Source organism: Sturnus vulgaris, chromosome 1 (genome assembly GCF_052056855.1).
Source record: "Sturnus vulgaris isolate bStuVul1 chromosome 1, bStuVul1.hap1, whole genome shotgun sequence".
Classification (NCBI taxonomy): domain Eukaryota; kingdom Metazoa; phylum Chordata; class Aves; order Passeriformes; family Sturnidae; genus Sturnus; species Sturnus vulgaris.
The window spans coordinates 10,024,429-10,047,806 of NC_142243.1; the positions used below are offsets into that span (position 1 = coordinate 10,024,429).

Sequence of the window (23,378 nt, forward strand, 5' to 3'; positions counted from 1 at the left end):
ACTATCTTACATGAAACTGAAAATTTTGTTTATGCTCCGTTTTAGATCTGGTTCACTCGGTGATGAAAACTCTCCAAAATACACTGCACAGCTTGCTAGTGCTTCACACTAATCAGAGAGTTTGTCAGCAGAGCTATTAACTCTTGCTTTGGGAATCTGCAGGGGCTGGCACATGCAGAGTGGTACTGAGCAAGACTACTGTGCCAAAACTGGGCAATCCTTCAGAGCCGGCTGTGCTGCTGCTCAGAGAAAGAGTTTGGATTCTGTGATTCTAATAGAGATGGAAAGAAGCTATGAGGTCATCCAAGTCTTGCTCCCTGCCAAAAAAAGACTGCTCCCTGCAGTGCACTTTTGAGTGCTTTGCCTACTTCTGTTAGAGTATTTCAAATGATGGGGCTTCTTTCACTTCCTTTCAGGGCTTATTTCTCAGCTGAATTTATTTCAAATCCAGGAAACTTTTCCACTCTGCGATGCTTGGCATGAACCAGTCTGAGCTTCCTCTTATTTCTACCTCTCCATGTCCAAGTCAAAGGAGCTTTTCCCCAGTGCCCCTGTTCTCCTTCAACATAATTCAGCTGAAGAGATTGCCTTTTACCCTACCACTTGGCCAAACCCCACATCTTGAGCATTTGTCTTTGCTTTATAGCCATTCCCTCAAGCTGAGCCATGGTAATTGCCCTTTTCCTCCTTGCCTGTGTGCCAGCATCTTCTGTCAGCCAGGCTTGGGCACTGCACCTTCTCACACTCATCACCTCCAGCTCTGATTTCCCTGCTTATCCCACCAACCCTTCCTCCTGTCTGGAGCAGCTCTCACACCATCTCTTCACAGGCATGCCAGCTTGGAAGCCCAATCCTGTGGTTTCTTTAATACCAGCTATTTTGCACTCTGATTTCTTTCAGCATCTGTTCTTGGATGCTGCCACTCTTGGAAACCTTCAGCAACAAAGCCTAGAGGAAACCAAATAGGATGTGATGAACCTATAAACCAATGTATTTAAGCCTCCACCTTGCCCACAGTCTTTCTGTGGCAGAAAGCAATAGCTAGTGGTCTCTGGTTTCATTCCAGCCCTATTTCTGAAGTTTACCTACTGACCATCATCCTACATTAAAAGTTCAGCCTGTGGGGGAAATGTGGATATTTTCTTATCCTGCAAGATATTGATGTTTTGAAAATTTTTCTGTATTAAACTGAAACAAAGAAGTTAAAAATGTGCAGAAGTTGTAAATAAAATCTTAAAAAAACCCCCAAAAAAACATGTGGCAGGTCAGAAAAAGAGGTTATTTATGTTTAATATTTCAGGTATTTTGTTTTATTTTGAAATTAAATTAATTAACTCTCCAAATTGAAAGTTTGGAAACTAAAAAATCTTTAACCCATACCATGAGCAAAATAGTATGTTTTGACCACTCTGAAAACTCTTTTTCCTTAAGCTGAAAAGGATCTGCCCAAATTGACTCTTCTGAATTCAACACAATGGTCTTTTACTGTGAAAAAAGGCCAACTACCGAATTCATTAGAAACAGTAACCAAAATCGGATGGCAAGACATTTAATGTCAGGGATCTTTTATGTGGCTACAGCCAGGGCACAGAAACTTCCCAGTTCTGACCCAAATCTGCCACCAACAACACCTTTCAGATATATATCAGTGTCCACTCTGAGATGGTGCTTGGGTAAGATTTTTGGTGGGAAAGGGCTGATGCAGCCTCTTCTAATTTTCCATAGTTAGAAGAAGGATGGGCACTGCAGGTAACAGTGGGATCCTGGACTAGGTCAGGGCTCTTTGACACTCAAGACTGTCAGTGCATTTTCTCTTTACTCAAATAATAAAATGTTTCTTCATAAATGATTCTAAATTAACAAGTCAATGAGCTCATTCTACCAAAAAAAAAAAAAAAAAAGGAAACATGGATCAAAGAACATAAGCTCTGCCTTCCAAAATGCAGGGTTCAAATAGCAAATCAGAAGAGTAGTAAAATTGCACAGCTGACCACTTAGGCTGAAGGGAAAATGCAGATAATGAAGAAGTTTCCCTGCATCATCCTAGTTTCCTCAGTGCAGCTTTTCTCCTATCACATGATATATTCAGATAATGGATAAATACAACTGAGACTGAAAAAGGGACTTTGGGATTTCAGCAAACTTTAACCAACAAAATGAATAACCATTAAACTTTCTGTATGCCTAAGACATATTTCAATCCTGTTAATTTGATAATCAACAAGAATTAGCACTAAATCATTTCCTTTAATGTAAAGGAATCCTTCACTATATAGCTAAATTATACTTCATGTGCCAAATTCCCTGAGGTCAAAAGCTAAGAGCTTCCAATCCTTCAGATGGCTGGACTAAGAAGCAGAAAAAGTTACACAATGATTTAAGACAGTTCAGAAAGCTGCAAACGAATCAAAATGGGGCCAGGAACTCTGGTTCAGGAAGGGAATACTCAAAGCTTCACAGATTAAAAAAAAAACAATAGCAATTTTATCATAAAAGATTATGGGAATATGTAAAACAGGTAAGTCATGTTTATATTTGCTTACAGCTTTGAATTACTTTAAAATATTCAGCTGCCATCACACATCAAATTTGTTTAAATTAACTTTACACATTGTTTAAAGCACAGTATACAACTATTTCAAGAGAATGCAGTGGACCAGGACTCAGGAGAATTTGGTCTCCCACCTTGCACCTCGAGCACCATCAGGTGCTCATCACCCTTCTCTGTGCTTCAGGTTCAGCTTTGCAAAACCAGGCAAAAAGCTGCTCACAGCTGTTATCTTTTTACTCAGATTACAAACCTCCCAGGACATGGGGTTTATCACTAATTGTTTTTACAGCACTGTTCATAATCACAGTTGAGATATGACAATTCTGTTTAATGCAATATGCTTTTTCTATTTTGTAACCCTTTGTCTTCCTAGTCCTAATCTCTAAAGAGACTTCACATGTAGGAAAAAAATTAATTATAATGAACTTGGGATCTAAAAACATCCTCAGCAAATGGAATTAGCTTAATTTTTGTTAACAAATGATGGAAATTATTTTAGCATTGCTAAAGAAATATTCACATTCTACATTGCCACAATGTAATCAAAGGTGGAATTCCTGAAATCAAGTAATTTTCTTTAATCTGTCCCCTTCTCTTGCTATAACCTCCAAATTTCCCACCATTAGCTGACTCACCCTGCATCTTTGGGGAAGAATCTGCAGAAAAGTTCTCCTTAACAACAACCAGGGAGAGTTCCTGTGCATGGAACGCCAACACATGAAGCTATTTTCTCAGTTCAATGAAAACTGCAGATGAGCAGTCAAAGGGAAAGGTCAGCAGTGCCATGAGCAGCAGTGCCTTGTACACCTGCAGGCACTGGAAAGGGACTGTCCTGTCACAGGAGACTCACTGGGAACTGTGGCTGAGCTTCTTGAAACTCTGCTTACACAAGTTCATCTTCTGCTCACAGGCACTTCCATTATATGCCATAATAAAAAGGACATGTTAGGCTTGAAACAACATATTAAGATCCATTGAAAGGAGCCATTTAAGAGGATCTTACATCTCTAACCAAATTAGAGATGTTGTATCCTTATATAAATAAAGGATGCTTTTACTTTTACAGAGCTCTCCTTCCCAAACCTAACGGTTCCTTCAGTTTTCCTTCAGCCAGAGATTTCACTGACAACAGGAGCCTGAGGCTGGCAAGCTGGAGTGTGTCCCAAAGGTGACAGAACCCATTTCCCAGGGTAACTGGCAGCACAGCACCCTGTGCTGAATTATTTGTCACAAAAAGCTGACAGTGTGTGGCATGGCAAAGGCTGGCAAGAGAAGAGGGGAATGGAAAGAGGGATGGAGAGCACGTAGGAAGCTCCATCTCTTATAGCACAGCACAGTCTGTGGCTAGGGCTGCAGAACCTACAAAGCCTTGTTCCAAATCTTACAGATATTCATTCAGTATTTCCCCTTCCAAAGCAGATGCCTTGTGAAATGCCCTCTAGGGCAGCAGTGTGGGAAAGCAGCACTTTTTCCTCTGCTACTGAAACAGCAAACATACCCTATACTGATCACTTGGCACTTTTAAAGAATCAGTGCTTAGCATTCCATTAAGAGTATATACGGAAATGAAGGAAAGCAAAGCAAATTGTTTCAGAATACATTATCTGTAAAAATCAAATATATAATACATCTTATTTGCACAAAAAAAAATGAAGAATCATAATCCCATTTTATTAAGACATTCCAGTAACTGTACAGCTAGACTCATGGCAAAGCTAGACTGTACAGCTAGACTCTCTGGGAGAGAGAAAGAAAGAAGTATGGCCTGCAGTTAACAAAAAAAGGGAAGAATTTTAAATAAATCTTCCTCAGAAATCTGAGCAGCCAGATTGTTTTATTTATCCCCAGCTTCCATTAGAAGCATGATTGAATGCATGATGAAACCTGTAACAACAAAGAATCTCAATATACCTGGAAATGGGAAATCTTTTTTAACACTGTCAGACACTCTTCAGGAATAACTATGTTGGTGTATTTTAAAAGTTGGAAATCTAATAAGCAGTGAAAATCCCAATAATTTTACTGAAATTTTATAATTTCATCAAAATTATTGTTACACTTGAAACTGTATTGTAAAAACAAAAATGGAACCATTTTCCATCTAGTTCTTTTACTCATATTGAAGAATGACATCCCAATGTTACTTGCAAACAGAAACACAATAACTGTACAACTGCAGTACACCCACCTTCCTGGAAAGCTACAGCTTTTTGTTTTCCCTTTGTCTTACTTGGTACACAGGACAGTATTCTCTTTCCTTTAAGCTCTCCAGGGAAATATAACTGGAATTTCTTGTTTTGCAGTTAAACTATGCTAAACCACATCCTCTCTCAAAAACCATATTTGGAGCCAACTCTTATTGTCATGTTCCACTAAAATCATGATATGCTTTTCTCTTAAGATTACTTTATCAAGGAAGAAATGGGCTTCTGTCAAGGGAGGAAATACTTCAGTGACAAGTAATCTTGCCTTAGAAAGCACAAAAAATAATTTGTAGGGCTCCCACCCCCCCTAGTTCTTGGACATTTCTCCCTTTCTTCTGCCCTACACAGAAGTTGTGCTATGCCTGAAAACATGAGGCACCTTTCAAAGCTCTTTAAAAGGTAGATTTACAAACGTGGTTATAACTCTGGATCCTCATGAGCAAACAGTACAATTTCTTCAACAATATTAGCTCCTCTTCAGTTTCCCAGGCCATCAGCTTTATTCCTAATCACTGACTATTCAGTTTACAGAGATTAAACAAGCTGGTCTCCTGATGCAGTCAGAACAGCAAGACAGAATCTTTCCTCCTCTCTAGACAGACTGGGAATTCTCTAAGCCAGAACTGAAAGTGTTCACGTGATGCTTATCAGCCCAAATTAACTTTTCTTTCTGGGAGATTTGTTTCCCATAGATCAGAAACAATGCCAAGGGGATTTTTGACACAGCAGTGTTTGTATGGCAGAAGAAAGCACAATACTGCTAAAAGGCCAAGGCTGTATCTTCTCCTGAGAAAAAATATGAAGAAGAAGGAGGGTTTTGCCAATACCATGACAAACAGCTTATATTCACAAATAAGCTTCTGCAAGCTAATAGGCAAAATGCCTAAAAGCCAGTCGGTTCTACAAAGACTCCCCAAAACCAAACTGCATCATTTCTTTTTGAACTTAAATCTTTGAGGGACTCAGTTTTTCTTTTAAAGACCTCAGGCCATTCTCTCAGCTATGTTACCTCTACTGACTCCATAGGGGTGCAAAGCTTTTCACTTTCATGAAAAAACCGGCTTCTGTGTAACAAAAAAAAAATATCCAAACAGCTAAAGTAACAGACAATTACAAAAAAATATAGGTGGTGTGTGGAATTTGAAGCCACCCATATGAGAATATCCCTGAAGCTCAGAGTGACAGGAATGGCACTGCTGGAGGTAGCACTTGACAATTCCATTTGCAAAATTATCTTATTGTGTCTAAAGCACTCTGAGGACAATGACATGGGAGGTTTATGTTTTGAACAGTTCACCAGGTACGTTGAATTTTACACCTCAAAACAGCCCATACCCTCTGCCTACAGAATCTCACTGCAAGGGAAAAGCTGTCTGGGTAAAGAGAGTAGTGACGGATTTTAACCTCCCCTTTGGACCCCAATCAACAACTGAGGACTGGGATTTTCTCTGACCTATGCCTGGGCTCTGTACACTGTAACCCATGGCAGGAGCTGGAAAAGCCCTGCTCTCCCCAGCATCAAAGGAGCACTCCTCAAAGTTTCTCTTTTCCATTGGCAAATGGCTTACAAATAGGATTAGTCAATTAAATTTTCACAAGAGGTAACTACTTCACTGTCACTTGCTATTAGCAAGTCTTCTGACACACCTCCCCCTGTCTCTTCTCCCTCCTGTGTGAACATAAAATGGTTCCACTCCACAACGTGACTGTGCTACAGAGCTGTGGCTACAGCTCAGCTAAAAACTCAGCTAAGGAGTTCTTTTGTATGGCAACCCTTCAATAAAAGCATTGCTCAAGGTAGAGAGAAGTGTTTGAGAATAAGGGAAAAAGCTCCTGTGGATTTGCTGTTTGGTATTGCCCCAAACAATGTATACATAATGTGAAAGTTTCAGTAAAATGCAGAGGAGAAGGATAAACAATTGACAGCCATGATAAAAGGCTATTTTTCTGCTCCTGTATGAAGTCTGAAATGCTGGAATATATTAAAATGAAGCCAAAGCCTTTACTGATTCCTTTTGACAGAGCCTGGATTTGAGACTGGGCTCAGTGTATAAGCAATCTATAAAAATAAATCCTAAGTAACTGTTTTCTCATTTCTTTGAAATGCTACAAGTGTTCTCTTCTTTTCTTGAGGAATGAGATTCAGAATTTCCATCTTCTGAAAACACCTTTGTCAGGGAGACAATGTCTGAGCAAGTCTGAAGGAAGTTCAGAGATCTCTGAATACTTTTGGAATCCAAAACAAAAAGTAAGACTTGCTTATTATTGCTAGTACAACACACAAATGACTTCCTAAGAAGTCGAGTCTGCTACTGACAGACTAAGTATATATAAGGTAATTTTGTTTTAAGAGTTACATTAATTTGCATCACTCTAAGATGTCAGTGGCCACATGGGAAAAGACACCTATTTTGTGCAGTTCCACAGACTGCTTGTTTAATAAAGAGGGTAATCAGGTTAAAATAATTATTCTAATGACGGAGTGAGAACATTTCAGTGAAAGACTTTGAAAATCACAAGCCACAAATTGAATAATAGCCAGACTAAAAAATTAATAACTTGAACCCAAATACATCTTTGTGCTTCTGGTCTGTTTGGCAATATCCCACACCTAGATTTGAGTCCCCCTTTGGTGCCAGCAGCTGCCTCACCATGTCTGTCTGTCCCAGCAGCTCACCATTACATGTAGCTCAAAAGGAATTCTAGTAAATCACAAAAGAATTTAATAAATTAATTTTTCTATCTTTATTACCCTACAGACTTTAGATGAAACTGAATAATTTAAAAGATCATTTAATGCACCTATTATTTCACCAAAGGGTACACTGAAGTTTGAAGACAGGGTAAGAGGATGGAAAAGGATGGGATGGAAAAGGATGGGAAAGGATTTCTGCATGTGTGAAACTAGAGATGACATCAAATAAAACAGAAAACAGTGTTTACCAGCACAGCTGAAAGTTTTCATTCTTGCCCAGTTTGATACAAAATCCCAATGCAGTTCAATAAACAGTTTAAATACAATTTGTAGTCAAAACAAGGGGGAACTGTCTATGACAAATGCATGCAAAATGGTATCTAAATCTTCATCAATACGTTTGTGACTAGGTTAGTTAGTGGCTCTCTCCCCCTGGGACTCTGAGCCTCCACTACATCAGAGCTCTAAGTTGTCACTAGCTGCAACTGAACAAGAAGATTGATGATATTTTTATCTGCTTTTGGGGGTAGAGAGATTGCAATGAATATGTTTCCTTTTCCTTTTCTTATCCTTTTAAAAATAAACTTCAATATCCAAGTAGATATTTCCTTGCTCTGCTTAGGGTAGAACAGTGGTTTTCATATTTAAACTCCAACATATATATTTTTTTATGGATAAAGTTTTGATATAGAAAATAATATTAGGATGCAAGGGGATGTTTATCTTTACAGGATTTGCATGAAGCTTCAACTTTAGGAGAAGATCAATGATCTCCCTCAGCTATCACCAGATGGATCCTTCAGCTCACTATTTAAAATTTCTGAGGAAATTATAAAACATTTAGAAAATGAAAGGTACAGATACCTAGATGTTAAAATGTTTATGTTAAAAATATAAGAAACAATTCAAAGCAGTCAAAATATTTCAATATTTTAAATGTCATTTTATTTCTAATTCATACCTGCTAGTTTCAAATTCAAGGTTGTTTCAAAGTATGTATTATCAGATAAAAAGACTAAGATTTTGAAAACAGCTTTGAATTAGTCTAAAAAAATTGTTTAGGATATTTACAAATATAACTGAAACATTTGAGAATCCAGCCTGACCTGCTGCAGAACACTTGAAAATATTTTGCCCTGTTGATGGGAAAGAAAGGTTTACATTGGTTTATTTTCAGCTTGATGAATTGGCTTGTTTTGTCAATAAATAGTTTTTCTACCAAAAACTAAGCTGCTGCTAAGGATGAAGAAGCTGTGAAATTTTAATTTTAATATCAGAAATGTGGTTTTTGCTGGACATTTTATGAACACATATACATATTGTTTTAGAACAATCCAGATACAAGGGATGCTTGGGCTTCAAATTTACATCTTTACTAGTACGAAAGGCTGCATCTTTCAAGTATATGGTGTTTTGGCATGATGAGAAAAGGCTCTCTCACTCACTCTCTCCCTTTTTTATCTTCCAAACACTTCTCAGCTTTTAGCATATTTAGGCATCTTGTGCTTAACCATCTGAAAAGCTTTCTGAGGAGAGCATGACTGGTCAAAAATATGATGGAACAATCTGACATCCAGGCCTTTGGAAGCAGGACAAGAATACGTATATATTTATTCAATTTACTTTCCTCTTTAGCAGGGGAGGGGGAATAAAATTGCTTTCCCTAAGGCAGAGAAATGCAGCAATGACCTGACTGGGTGCTCCTGCCCAGGGCTCTGCTGCCCATCCCTCCGTGAGGATGTCCCTGGGCACATGGCCATGGCCTGAGCTGCACAAGGAGGCAGCAGCCAGGAGCCTCTCAGATGTACTGGGAAGCATTCACCCACCTACTCTGTCCTTTGGACCTGAGTTCACCTCTGTAAACTGCACTGCTCTGCACTGCAAGGGTACATCACCCACCTGGTAGACAACTCAGGACTCTCCTGGTTTTTATTAAAAGCCTGTGTGGGACTTGCCTGTCTTTGCTCACTCTTTCCTCAGGCCATCCTGAGAACACCCTGATTTGTAGAAAATCAGTAAAATTCTCAGTACAATGCTACTGATATCCTGTCACCAACAGCAAGCCAGAGGTGTATATTCTTGCTTTTTGTGCTACTCAGATTCCAAAAAATAGGTGACTAATGCCATTGGAGACAGCTCAGGGGTGCCTGGGACACTCCTCAGGGCTAACAAATACGATGTGACTTCATATGAGACACTACTTAAGAAGCTGGAGCACCTATAACTTCACTAGATGCTTACAGCTAGGTAGTCAAGTCTTTTTCCAGTGTTAGACCTGACTGCAGACAATGAGCGAGTGGCTGCATCCCTTGGTACAAGTTTCCTGGACCTCCAGGTGAGCCCAGTACTATGGCCAGAGTCCCAGCAGCTAAACCAATGGGCTGTTAGCTCAAAACCACCCAGGGACACACACAAAAACGTGTTTGTAAAGCTCCAGCCTGACCTAAGAAGGAAACCATCCAAATCCAGGGAGAGCTGGGAGGAATGAAACATCAGGTTGGGTCGAACAACCACCCCTAGTTCTCCACAGGGATTGTACCTAGCACAGGTATTTTGACTTAAGCACCTACAAGAAAATGACATTTTCCTAAGCTGCAAAGTGTGCGAGCACGTAATTACCAGATGAGTTTGAAGTAGTTGATTATTAATTTTTATGGATGTGAACAGGACTTGAATAATCCCAAAGAATGAACTACAGCTGTTTTCTGAGGCAACTAGAGAATGTTGTCATGCCATTTTTCTTTTTGTCACTGAAAAAAAATATGTTCAGTCTGTTTCAGAACCTGAAAAATATCTTCTAAAATACAAATTATGAAAAACATTTTCTCACATTAAGTGTACAGTGTAAAATGTTCATATTCTTGGGGGACTGACTGGCCTGCAAAGACTCTGTGGGTTGCTACTCTATGGTCTCAAAGATATTTACAGGGATCTTTCAGATACTGCTAAGTGATAGGGACATTCAGTTCCACTAAAATGATTATAAACAGCAAGTGTGAAGAGACTATGTCAAATAGAGTTGTTTTCTCCCTTAATTTATGACCCACTAATCTAATTCTAAATTCCACAGGATTGGGTAAATGAGGCACAGCTTTAAACCATCAAATTAAAATCTACATTACCACAATATGAGAACCAGCTCTAAAGATCATCTTTCATGTTTTACAGAACTAGTCACTAAATATAAATTATCACACTGCAAAGCCTGATCTCGATAATGATGCCTACTTCTCAATGACACTCTAAGGCAGGGAAATAGTATACCCATGGTTTATGCAACTTTTATGAACAGTAAATCTTAATTCCTCTCTCTAAACATATTTTTTTATTATTTATAATTTTTACTGACTGTGAATGTTACATTCTTTTTCTATAGAAAAGGCCTTTTGTCTTTTCTGGGTTGAGTATGACCATGGACTCTATCTCCACACTACTGCAGCTGCTGGGCCAGGAACACCACATTTCTGTGGCTGGGTTATGCAGACCCAGTAGTGTCTCAAAGGACAGATCAAATATAAGTGTTATTATTGGAATCATTGTGTGCAAAAGGAATAAAGAAATCATGAGTCAAACATCTTGCAGCTCCTTTCTTCTACCTGCCATGTACAACAAGAAAATACCTACATATCTATCTGACCCAACTACCCAGTGGGTAATTTGGGCCAGCAGTGCCCTGAGGTTTGTACTCTGCAAGCTGGATTGGTCACTTTGATAGAGCCAAATTGGGGGACAAACTCTCTGTTAAGCTTTTAAGAAGGATGAAAGAAAAAGAACAAAGAAACTCTCTATTTGGATAATGATTTTTTAAAGGAACCAGGACTGTTAATTAAATGTTCACCTTTTCCAGAGTTCATAGAAAATTTCTTGATTTGTTACAGTTCTGTAAAGAGACTTACGAACAGAGGATTGGAAAACTGAAATACATGTGCATGGATATTTTTTAAAATCACACCTGATATCTCAAGCTTGTCTCCAACAACTAAGTGATAAATTTTATTTCTCACTCCTTGTATACATATCTAGCACTCAAGATGGAACTGAAAAATCCCCACAATTACAGAATGTGGTTGCTCACAGTGGCTGAAGCAAATAACCCATCCCCTCATAGTCGTTCAGCATTAAGTACTGCAGCAAACCCCACCAGATCTCCTGAGGGGCAGACAGCTGCCAAGCCAGGAGAAAACTCTGTGAAGCTAAAAGGCCCAACAGGACTCCAGTCCGTGGGGACTGGCTAGGCTGCACCCCCTGAATACAAATGTCATGAAATCCTGATGGCAATAAAGGCAAGGAATCTTGTTAGTCATTGCAGTAGTGATGTCAGATGCCTCAGTTTTATCAGTGGTAAAATTAATTAACCAATATAAATGTCTGTGTCTGCTTGCTGGTAGGAGTCAACACAAATTATTTATGAGGTTTCCAGGGTCCATGAGGTGTGCTGTAAGCAGCTTTCTTGCTAGAAACTCTGTTAATTGTGTGTATTAGAGAAAAAGAAAAAGGTGGTTCCGACCTGTCATGCCTCAGTGCCCTCATATCAACATACACTGTGGTGGGGTCTGGTCCAGATGTTCCCTGTAAACAACAACATCAGCTAATCAGAACCTGAGGGCTGGGAGAAAAAGAGTTTTACCCCCCAGATAACCAAACATTCATTTCAGTGCTAATTATGCTAATCAAATGACAAGTTATATTTAAGGTATTCATTAATCAAAGCTCAGCTTTACAGAATCAGAACAAGCACTGGGAACATACCTACCATCAGGTACTTCCTTGGAGTTCAGAAAAACATCAAGCAGTCAGACTACTTAACCAACACATGTCAACAGAGGTTTTATTTGCTACAAAAGGCCAAGTAATCAGCACATGGATACATACAAAAAATGTTAAACACATTTTGCCATATAAAGGAAGGCGGAAATTGCTGAGGAGACACAGTTTAATGGCAGAAGCACATGGTCAGGAATGTGAAGCATGGTTTACTGAGTCTTCCATACATGCAACAGAGAATATACTTGAAGCTAAAGATAGTAAAGGTAGCACGCATGACATGAACCAATCTGGACTGAAGGTCTGTTAAGCAATTATTCTGATCCTTTTCAGTCTTCCACTGCATAATTTAAACCCTTGCTTTATGTCACAATGTTTAGTTACTTGAAAAGAGGTAGACTAATTTTAGTTTCCTTTCATGCAGAGATGATGCAGTCTTTGGGCCTTTCCACCCACAGCTTTTCTGTGATTTTGCAGCCTGCTATGATCTGCCCTTATCCAAAACTTCAAACTCATCACCACTGAACATCATGTGAATTCTCAATGCTCCAGGCTAGGGGTCTCTTCTCTGCTGCAGACCTCATGCTACAGCTAAGCACAAAGCTAGAGGAAAAGCACAACTTCATTTTAGAACACTGGCATGTTGGAAATTTTCTTTTCAGCAGAGGAATTCTCCTAGACCTGGTAAACTCCAGGTGCACAAACTCCTTTACCAGTTATTTGGATGTCTACTACTTAAACCAGCAGGCAACATGAGCTCCTAGTGATTTCTGTCCCATTTGAGATATATTGTAGAGCATAATTCTTCACATTTGGAATGTCTAGGGCTAAATTTTACATTTCTGCAATGCTGGCTGATTGGTCCACAATTTTTTGAGCACTAAAAGTTGCAATCCAGACCCACACAAAGCTAATTTTTGTACCTACAAGGGAAAAGTGTTACCACTACCAATTGATACTTACTGAACAGGTACTGATTATCACCCACCACCAGAGGAGAACAGGAGTAATAGAGCTGCACATGCATGTTAGCCTCTTTAGCTTGTTATACACAATACAAGGTACAATATCCTCTCTAGCTATTAACGACACGATTTTCAGTCTACTGGTAAACTCAGCAGTGTAACAGACTAGTGCTGAGTGGAGAACTTATTTGAAATATATGTAATGTTGAAAAGAAAAAAACAAAACCAAGGAAAAATTGGTTATCTTTAAAAATAAAACTAAAGCTGATTTGATTTGTAAAATAATGGAAACAGTCAAGTTTGAAAATCAAAGACAATCACCATGGTATTTATTATTTTCAGCATGAATGAAATAGTTACAATGGACATCTAATATTTGATGAAACCTGCATCCAGATAAAGCTATACTGGACTTATTTATAGTTTTATAGAAGGATCTGAAAATCCCCAAATCTCCAGACTCAATTTCTAGTCTGTCCCACTGTTGGAAGCTGATAGGTGGGTATTGAGGGAACATGAAAATCCCCTACCTGCTCGGCCAGCTTCCCCAGCCTGTGAGGCTATAGCAGCAGGAATAGCAGGGGTAAGGGAGAGAAGGAAAGAAGGTAACACAAGACAAAAATAAGAACAAAAAATGGGAATGAAGGGTGGGAGAAAAAAAAGAGGAGAATGCAAAAAGCAGGGAGTAAAATAAAAAGAAAAACAATGTCAAATACAGGAATTTTACAAATTAACCATTATACCATTAAAGGTTAAAAAAAGTAAAAAATGAGGTGTCAACATTTTAGTAGAGCAACAGAAGAGACAGCTGTAGACTGCTAACCTTGGACAAACAGACTTAAATGGTTTTAGGACACTACAGACAATGTTGTTAGTGGAAAACACGTGTCTAGCATACTAATTTTTTTGTTGTTGTTATTGTTGTTTTTGAAGTCATTAAACATTATGACCCTCCTATTTTAATGCACTTTATTCCACAGAGAATTCCAGGTCTGCCATTTTACTAATAACAGAAGTTTCTAAGTGATGTCCTCTGGAAATCAAAAGTAAGCTTTCTTTTTGGAAAAAATAAAATTAGTATACAACAGAGAAAGATACTTACGCCTTCTTGCATACAGATTAAACTGATCCTAAAGTAAAATAAAATTAAGGCTTGGTGCATAATCTAACTACTGGAAGATCATAAATAAATGGAGTAACTTCAGAGCCCAATAAATCTTCATTCCTATTTGTTATGGTAAATAGTGTAATACATATAAAGAACAGGAAAATTAAAAGCTGATTAAAACCCAGGAGCTCTCCACCATGACTGATAACTCAGCAAAGAGACAAAAAATCCTCAGTGGTGACTAGTCCTAAGGCACTACTATCACGTGGGGTATCTAACACCAGATGGCTGCTGTGGGATTTGCCCTACAACTTGTGAAAACAAACAGCTCTGAAAGCCCTGGCATCCCACATTCTTCTCACCAGACTTCTAATGCCAGCAGAGTTAAAGAGTGCAGAAGCTGCCACAGCAGCACCTAAAGACAGGTTTATTTTGGATTCAAAAGAAGATGAAATCTGCTTATTGCATTGATGCCCCAAAATGATGCTACTAATAATCCAGGCTGAACACTGCAGTGTAACTGCAAAAAAGCAGGAGAATTACTGAAATCCAGCAGTTATATAATTCATTGCCTGTGACTATACTGCAGGTGCAGAAAGGACTTTGAGAGTACTGAAGTCTCATATGGCTTTTAACTACAGAACAGCTTGAGAAACAGCAGCTGAATTATCAGCAACGTCCCCGTGGCCAGTTGCAGCTGGAATACTCTGAAAAGTATTTCAAAGGAAGCAGAGTCTAAGCCAAGACCAGAATGACTGACTCAATTTATCTGTGCACATTTATTTTGAGAGACAGAGATAGAGAGCATCTGTTACGCTGGTAACAGGGAAAAAACAACACAACTTCTGGAGTATCTGGTATTTACTTAGGACACGCCTGGTAATGTTCAAGAAAACAAAACGGGACATACAGAATTTTCTGCCTGAAAATGGGTTTATCATAAGTCACATCTCTTGGACTAAATAAATCTTTGTCCATGCACAGGCTGCCACAGGTGAACCATCCCTGGTCCAAGCAAATCTCAGCAATATGGGAAAAATTTGCAGGTCAAAACTGCCTGAAGGACCACCCCAACAAGTCAGCTGCAGGGCTGACCACATGACTCCATGCATACCTAATTTTCACTAAAGTCAAAGGCCAAGCTGTATGCTCTCCCCTATTTCCCTCTCCAGAGTTAAAAACCAGGAACTAGGCTATCAGAAATCCTAAGTATTTAAAAATAACTGATGTCTTGGGTTTTATTTAACTACCTAAGGATGTGGCCTCAGTGTTTACTCTGAGTCTGCTTCTGTTCCAGCGATGCTCAGAAGAGGAATTTTTGGTGTGCACTTGGCAATGTTACCCACGCTAGCACAGTGGCTGGAGCTGTGAAAATAATTTCATGGCATGACTCATGGAAAAGGTGGCAAAACAGAATCTGAGGGAGATCACCCAGGGCTGTAGTACATTGCTAAGTGTGAATCATAACTCTGACACAGTGCATGGTCTCCCGTGGCACTCTTTGCACACCTACCCTTTATTTTTTTTAATATGGAAGATCCTCAGAGAGTGTGATCTATCACCAAGTAAAAAGAAATATTAACTTTATGCCCTAAGCTGAGTAACAAAGATTCCTTAGCTGGACAGTGAGGAAAGGGTCCATTTCATGTAACTTCAGCTATTAAAGAAGAAAGTGTGCAGTATAAGGTAGGAAGAATCTCCTGATGGTGATGGATCCCAACCCCAGATGGACGCCTGAGATATCTCTTGAAGTATTTCTGTGATTCCATTGACTGTTGATGAGTATGGGATAACTCACTTAACCTTAAAGTCTCAATTAGAGGAGATAGAAAAGAAGCAAGATGAATCCTGCTCTCCTTAGCTTGGACAGATTTGTTAGTACATTTTCAGAGTTAAATAAGGAAAATTAACAACTTCTAGAAGTTTTCCCTCAACTGAAATTGAGTAGCAAGTTGAATAAAATGAAAATATTTATTCCAAGTGTTTAAATGGAAATCAGCTAAAATCCTAGAGAACCATCTGTGCTGTTGTAAGAAACCAGCTACTTTTCATATCTATTTTATTCTCTTGAATGCTAAGATGCTAGTTGATGAGAATTAAAATATGCTAGATGTAATCTTTTCATCTCACTAATCCTTGGACCATTGTTTGTGACTATACTATAAAAGGTCAGACATTAATAATATTCATGTGCCTAAAGATGGAGGGAATTATTTGTTTTCAAAAGCACATCTCTAGAAATCTAGTCCGAAATAACTACATCAAAGGAAACACACTAAATTTGCTCTCAGTCTGAAAGGAAATGAATACAAATGACAAGGCATTAGTCTGTCAGTGTCACAACCCGGAAATTAAGATAATTTGGTAGACTAAGACTCTTTTGTACCAAAGAGATTATCACAATGATTCCCTTTCAAAGTAATCTTTAATAAAAAGTTAAATTCTGCTATACACACACACAGACTCACACAGACACACATGTGCACATACACCTTCCTCCTCTTCTTTTTAGAGAGGTGAACTGCAAAAGCTTTCTGGAAAAATCAGGATACCTTTCCCTTTAAACATCTGAGTCTTGGATTTGTTAACAAGATTGGAAATCAAGAAGGTGTCAAAGATAATATCCAAGTTGTATTAGAGGCAGCCCACAGAGAAGAAACCTGGATAGGCTTTTATTGCTGGTAAGAGTCAGTAGTTGAATACTGAGATAGGTTCAGTAAGGTGGTAAGTAGGTACATATTTCAGAAACACTGCAGAAAAGGCTGGATCACCATTATCCCTGTGGAAGATGGGGTTCCATGAACCACGTGCTGATATCATAGATGACATAACTTGGAAGAAAAAAAGCAAAGGCAAATGCTATTTACTCAGATATCTTGAGAAGTAGTCTTATGCAGTGTAAAGAATCCAGAACCCATTTCTGGAATATATTGGAGACAATACTAATAGCAAGAATATTGTAGATGAGGGATTAAAATTTAATTTGCTCCTCAGATGAAAGAACAGAATAGTCCACAAGCTATTCTGAAATACCACTAGCCATAAACTTCCAGACAGTTTGGAAAGAGCATTCAATCTATTTCAGTATCCAGTCCCTGGCAATGTCTACTGCCAGATGCTTCAAAACACGCGAATCTCTATCTTTATATTCTCCACCAAAATGACATGTTTTGTGGTGATGCTTGCAAGTAAAACCTTTAGTAATATTTCAAACACCTTCAAAACTTGCCAAACAAGCCTCAGCTCAAATGCTTCAAAAACAATTCCGCTTGGGAGTTCAATGTTGCCTGTCCTGAAGTGGCTTTCCTCCATTCCAGCCACACCACTCTATAGACAGTGTTTGGCTTTTAGCTTGTCCTGTGGACTGAGATGCCACAATTCAGTAGAAATCAATGCAGCCTGACGTTAAGCTATACAATCAGCCAGGCTGTTTAACCATCTCACTCAAGGTTCTCATTCTGTGCTGTTCCTAAATCCATAGGTACTATCATTAACAATATTCCTTCAGAGATTTAGCCACTTTGATTGAACAACTCTTTCAAGAATTTCTGTAAAGAACCATCTAAGAAGTAATCTTCAGCTAAGGAGTTAACACAATCAAAAGGCAGATATACATAATCAAGCCATAATCCAGCCTAACTCCATGCTGATTAGGACTTCCAGTTTCTCTGAGTGTAGTCAGCTTTCCCTGCATGTTTGCAGTGAGTTGACCCAGTCAGCAGCTCAGGACCCACCCAGCTCCCTATGGGATACGAAAAGTATAGGAAGAGCAAAAGTGAGAAAATGCACAGGTCAAGATAAGACAGTTTAATGAGTGAAGGAAAGAGAAAAACCCAAGTGATGCAAAAGCAATCACTCATCACCTCCCTTGAGCAGAACAATGTCCAGCCAGCCTTTGAGCAATGGCTACTTTGGAAGACTAACCAGCCTTCTGCTTTAATGCTGAGCATGACATTATGAGGTATGGGATATCCCAGGTCAGCTGGGGACAGCTTTCCTGGCTGTGTCCCTTCCCAGCTTCTTTCTCCTCCAGCCTGGATACTGTTGCTGGAGGGCAGTGGAATGATGGTGCAGGGGGCACAAAAAGAAATGGGGGCAGCCCTGATGCTGTGCAGGACTGGTCAGTCAGACCCCAGCCACTGGTGTGCTCCCAACACTGTTCAGTCACAAATCGAAAACACAGCTCCACACAGGCTGCCATGAAAAACATTAAATCCCAGGCAGAACAAGAACACTGTTACTTCCAACAGGCCACACTTTGGTACTGCACCTGGCTTACTGCTACTTAGTGTTATCTTCTAATTAAGGACTTATAAATGAAGCAACCACCATGAACCATCCGGAGACTGGTGCACATCTAAAATGGAGATTTTCATTAGTGGCAAGCAAACCGCAGCTAAAAATATGCCCTTGTAATCGAAAGCATCCTTCATGTGTGGTCCCTCCAAGGATCAGAAACCAGAAAAGCTGAGTTGTCTTTCAGAAGCAGCTCTACTACAGCTGCAGGGGAGAACTGACACAGCCCATCCTGATCTGTTTCCAATGAAGGTATGTCTTCTCTTCCCTTCTTCCCCTCCTTTCTAAAACTTTTTTTATTCCTGGAGAATATTTATCGTAGCAATTACAGAATGGCAAACCAAACTCTACCTCTGGGCAACAGGATGACTTTTAAACCTACTCAGCTTTGCCTTGTCATATGCTTGACAGTAATAATTAAAGACACCCTAGGCTGTAGGTATACTTTGATGCAGTCAGAGAAATCCAGCAGTACTGGAGGTGTGGCACACCTCCTTGTATTCATATCCTGGTAACATTGAAAAGGGCAAGAGGCTGAAGCAGGCACAGACATACTGCTCTGTGCAGAAGCCATAACCTCAATTTGTCAGTTTTGATTAAAAAATATTTATATTTACGATCAAAAAGGAATAGCAGATTCTTATTTGCAGTGTCACTGAGATTTGTCCTGACTTCCACACTGAAGCAGGTACCCATGTCACCTTCATAAGAAATCCTTTATGTAAACCAGGGGTAACTGCCAGATTTGACCACACAGAGTACAGACAAGTCCTACTGAGGACACAGTGACTTTGAAGAGGTTAGAGACATGGCACATGACCAAATGGATATGGAACTTCCCAGCCAGAGCAGCTGCAATGCAGAAGATGATTCTTTTAGTATTTAAAAGGTTATTAAATTAGAAAACATATTACACCTGAGTAGGACACCTATGGTATTATTACAGGAATAATATGTGCAACTCTGAAATCAGATTTAGAAGGACAGAAAGAGATCAAGAGTCACAAAAATGAGAAAGAGATCAGGAAAGTATGCATTAAGATTCTTAATCTATTTATCAAAATTAAGATGTATATTAGATGCATGAGATTCTTATTCTAAAATAAAAAATGTCTGCATCTAATGCCAGGTGAATTTAAACTGGAAATAAGGCGAAATTAATTAAAAATAGAGCGTCCTAAAAAAGCCAAGTTAACTTTCATCACATAAAGTCCTCAGAGATAAAATACTAAACTCAAGATCAACCTAAAACTATTTGCTTTTTTATAGTTATCACTCGTTGAAAAAATAGATGCTATTCAGAAGTTTAGATCAGATAGTGCTCCATCAGTCATTAAAATCATGACTCAGTAAATATTCCTGGAGAATTCATGTTACGTCTTATATTATCCTTGGGACTTTTCTTCTGATTAGAGGATCAAAACAGAAGAGATATAGCAAAATAATTTTCCTTGTGTGCAGAAAATACCTATGTAGTTAAACAAGTAATGGTTAGAAATATTTTACGAAGAGAAGGAATCCATTTTGTAACACACTGAAATAAACACTTGGAAATTGTCATTTGCATGACATGATTACATACTGGCTCTGAAGTACAGAGTACATGTTCTGTCACTGTCAGGTACTTTTCTGAATTACTGTATTCATGGGCAGAATATGTGCTATGATTGCAACATGAGAGGGATGAGTTGTTGACAAAGTAACAGAAATTTACTACCTGTGTATGCAAGAACATTATGTACCACATGCATTTTCTTAGTATGTCTGTGACCAAACAGCCAAAGGAAATACAATGAACGCTTCTTACTGAAAACCATTCCCTTAAACGTTGAGCTTAAGGAATGAAAAATCTTACCTGCAAACATATTGCCAGGTTAACTCTACAGCCAAGTGATGTGCTGACAGCCCGTGGATGGAGACCCAGGTCTTTAAATAACTTTGAAAACGACTGAGTAAGAGCTATCCGAGGTCGTTCTTCAGCCACTACTACACATGTCCGTACACGTGAAAGGTCCAGTCCCCTTGCCTAGAAAGAAGTCAGAATGTAACAAAGGCCACAAATGGGCAGATTTAATGCAAAACAGAAGTTCTTAAGTGTATTATGCAGGTAATATGATTCAAGAGGAGCAGTGGAACAGAGGCTAAGGTATCAGTACAGTTTCCATTTTTCCTGGAGGCCGGATGGCCAGATGACACTCTAATAGCTGAAGAAGAAGCACATACTTGCTTGTCATCTCAACATTAGCACATAGGAAATTATGGGCATGCTAATTCTGAAGGGAGGGAATGCTATTTCCCCAAATTAACTCAGACGACAGTGAATAACAGCAAACAGGAAGCAATGTCTAGACTTGGAAAAACTGATTAGGAAATCATTAAGTGAGGATGGTAAAGGTTGGAGACATCATAAATATCAGCATCTCAAGATTCAATTTATTTCAGTAGCACATGGGAAATTCCAGATGATTTCAGATATTTAACTGGCTACTTGGCTTTTAATTCTGGGGGGGGGAAGGGAGATACACCCTCCTCTCCATACAATGAGGACCATCCAGTTAAAACATTACTTTTAAGCATGTGATTATTTAACTATAGGGGTCAATCCAAACTAGTACTTCATATAATCAGGTTATTCATAAAACACACTATACAATGTAATACTCCTTGAGTCTCTTGGACATTTACACCTCTGTTTTCCAACACTTGCCTATCAACACAGGCTGCAACACACATCAGAAAGCTTAGGTAAATAAAAGCCTTTCCTTGATGTTTAATAGCCCTGTGATCTGATGAATGACTGGTATTGATACACAGCCTTTGGCAAGGAGTAACGTGGGTTGTGTGGAAGCTGCCTGTGCCCTCTGACAATTTCTCGCTCCCAGCAGACATTCAGCAGAGTGTTCAAGGCTCCCAAACCCCACCATGAAGGTGGCAGGGTGTGCAGGACAGCAGAACCACTCACCTTCAGCGACTCTGTTTGTGAACCGAGTCCCTTAGTACAGAGCTCCATGACTGAATAGGAGCAAAAAGTGTCTCTCACTTTGTACTGACTCACAGCAAGAAGCCACAGGGCAGGATTGGTCTCCAGCTCTGAGGGAGGAATCAGAATAGACTGGTGTCCTGAATAAACGCTGCAAGACACAAGATTCATTAACACACACTAAACACCAGTGTCCACAGACAAGCCATGGGGTACTTGAATATATGGTTTATCACAGCACAGGTTGAACCATGTAAAGCCTTAACAGTGCTCCAAAGCTCCAGAAGCTTAACATAATCTTTAACCCTGGATTTTTGTTGTACTTCCAGAGTCTATGATGAATCATGAGGACTGAGGACAGAATGTGCTCCTAAAATACTAATTTACTCAAAATTCCAGTGGACTTTGCTGTTAGGACTTCCAAAAAGAGCAAAATAGCTCAGTTATTAAAGGTGTAAATAAGCAGTATAACAATATTAAGAAAAATTAAGTGTTGCTGACAAATACTTTGGATTGAGTAATTAGCATTTTAAGAGACCTTGACTAAAAGAATACTTTATTACTTAATATGGAAGCAACCTGTCTCCTGCTAAAGCAAGCAAGAGGTTTGCAACAATTTGCAAGGGAGTAAATCTGTCCCTAATTTTACATCCCTTATAGCTTTAAATTTCTTCTGTGAAAGTTTTATGAACTTTTGAAACTCAAATATACTGCATCTCTTGTATACTGAATACCCACTGAGCATAAATATTGCAAAAATACACTTATCAGGGTCCCTGAGGGAAACAATTATGTCAGAGCTAATTTCTCTGGTACCTAAGATTCTCCCCAAGGGAAGAATATTCCCAATTTGATGACTTTATTTCCCATGGGTTCTGTGTTGTTCACTCATCTCACACAGGCAGATTTACCATCAATTTTACAGTCCCTTCACATGTAAATTTGTGATCTGTAGATATTTCAAATCGGAATGGTGACAGCATAAAGCCTTCGAATAGCAGAAGTTCTGAGAAAGGATCATAAAAGCCCCCAAGATTTATGATGCATAAAAGAAATTAATTTGTGAGTTGAAAACCTGAAATGCCAGCTTGGTAAAGTAAAGTTGATGTTTTCAAATCCAAGTGTCTGAGGTAAGATATGAAATGGAACTTTATTTTCAGGAATATGAGCATCTCTGTATCACTGGACATCAAGCACCTTTGCAATTTTTGGAGATGGACTGCACACACACACACACACTCATTCCCTCCTTGGTGAGTGAGTGCCCCCACTTCCCCCAAACCCAGATGAGAGTGCTTTCAAAAGCTGTGCCATGTAGAATGAGGTTTGTGTGGCCTGGGTGTCTCTACAATAAAGGCGAAAAAGCTGAATGACTCCAGCCACAAGAGCAGTTAATAATCCAAATTGTTTAGGTCTCTGCTGGAGTATGAGTCTGAGGATATAATGGAATATGTATGAACTACAGTTCAAGCAATGTCATTTATCACAGAGGAGAAATTTTATCTTTGACTGCTTGTCCCCATTTCTGCCACTCTGGGTGATTGATGACCAGTGGCTCGCCATGGAGCGATGTGTTCTGGGATGGGGCTGACACAACGGCCACGGCACGGGGTGGGCAAATGAACCATTACCCTTTCATGGAATCAGAATAAAGTATCACTGAACCTCGAGCATGTGCTGCATAAACATGTGAAAAGAAATCTTGGCAGCATTACCCATGCCTGAAAGGGAATGCCCTGATCCAAGTGAAAGATCAAACCTGCCAGGGAGTGGTAACAATTTTTACTATAAATATTACCTCACCCTTTCATTCTT

The 23,378-nt window shown here is 39.2% G+C and overlaps 1 protein-coding gene across 5 annotated transcripts in view; it reads right to left on the minus strand.

Moving 5' to 3' along the window:
• Positions 1-23,378, minus strand: part of DIP2C (DIP2 acetate--CoA ligase C (putative)) — a 313,844-nt gene that overhangs the window by 16,197 nt on the left and 274,269 nt on the right. For 3 of the 5 annotated variants that reach the window (XM_014872250.2, XM_014872252.2, XM_088159264.1), the window contains 4 exons: positions 21,546-21,714; positions 20,439-20,609; positions 13,710-13,739; positions 11,958-12,019 (listed from right to left, as the gene is read on the minus strand). In XM_014872250.2, the coding sequence (XP_014727736.2) occupies positions 11,958-12,019; positions 13,710-13,739; positions 20,439-20,609; positions 21,546-21,714 (432 nt within the window). The remainder of the gene's footprint in view (positions 1-11,957; positions 12,020-13,709; positions 13,740-20,438; positions 20,610-21,545; positions 21,715-23,378) is intronic. The other 2 variants (XM_088159256.1, XM_088159268.1) reach the window with 1 other exon arrangement.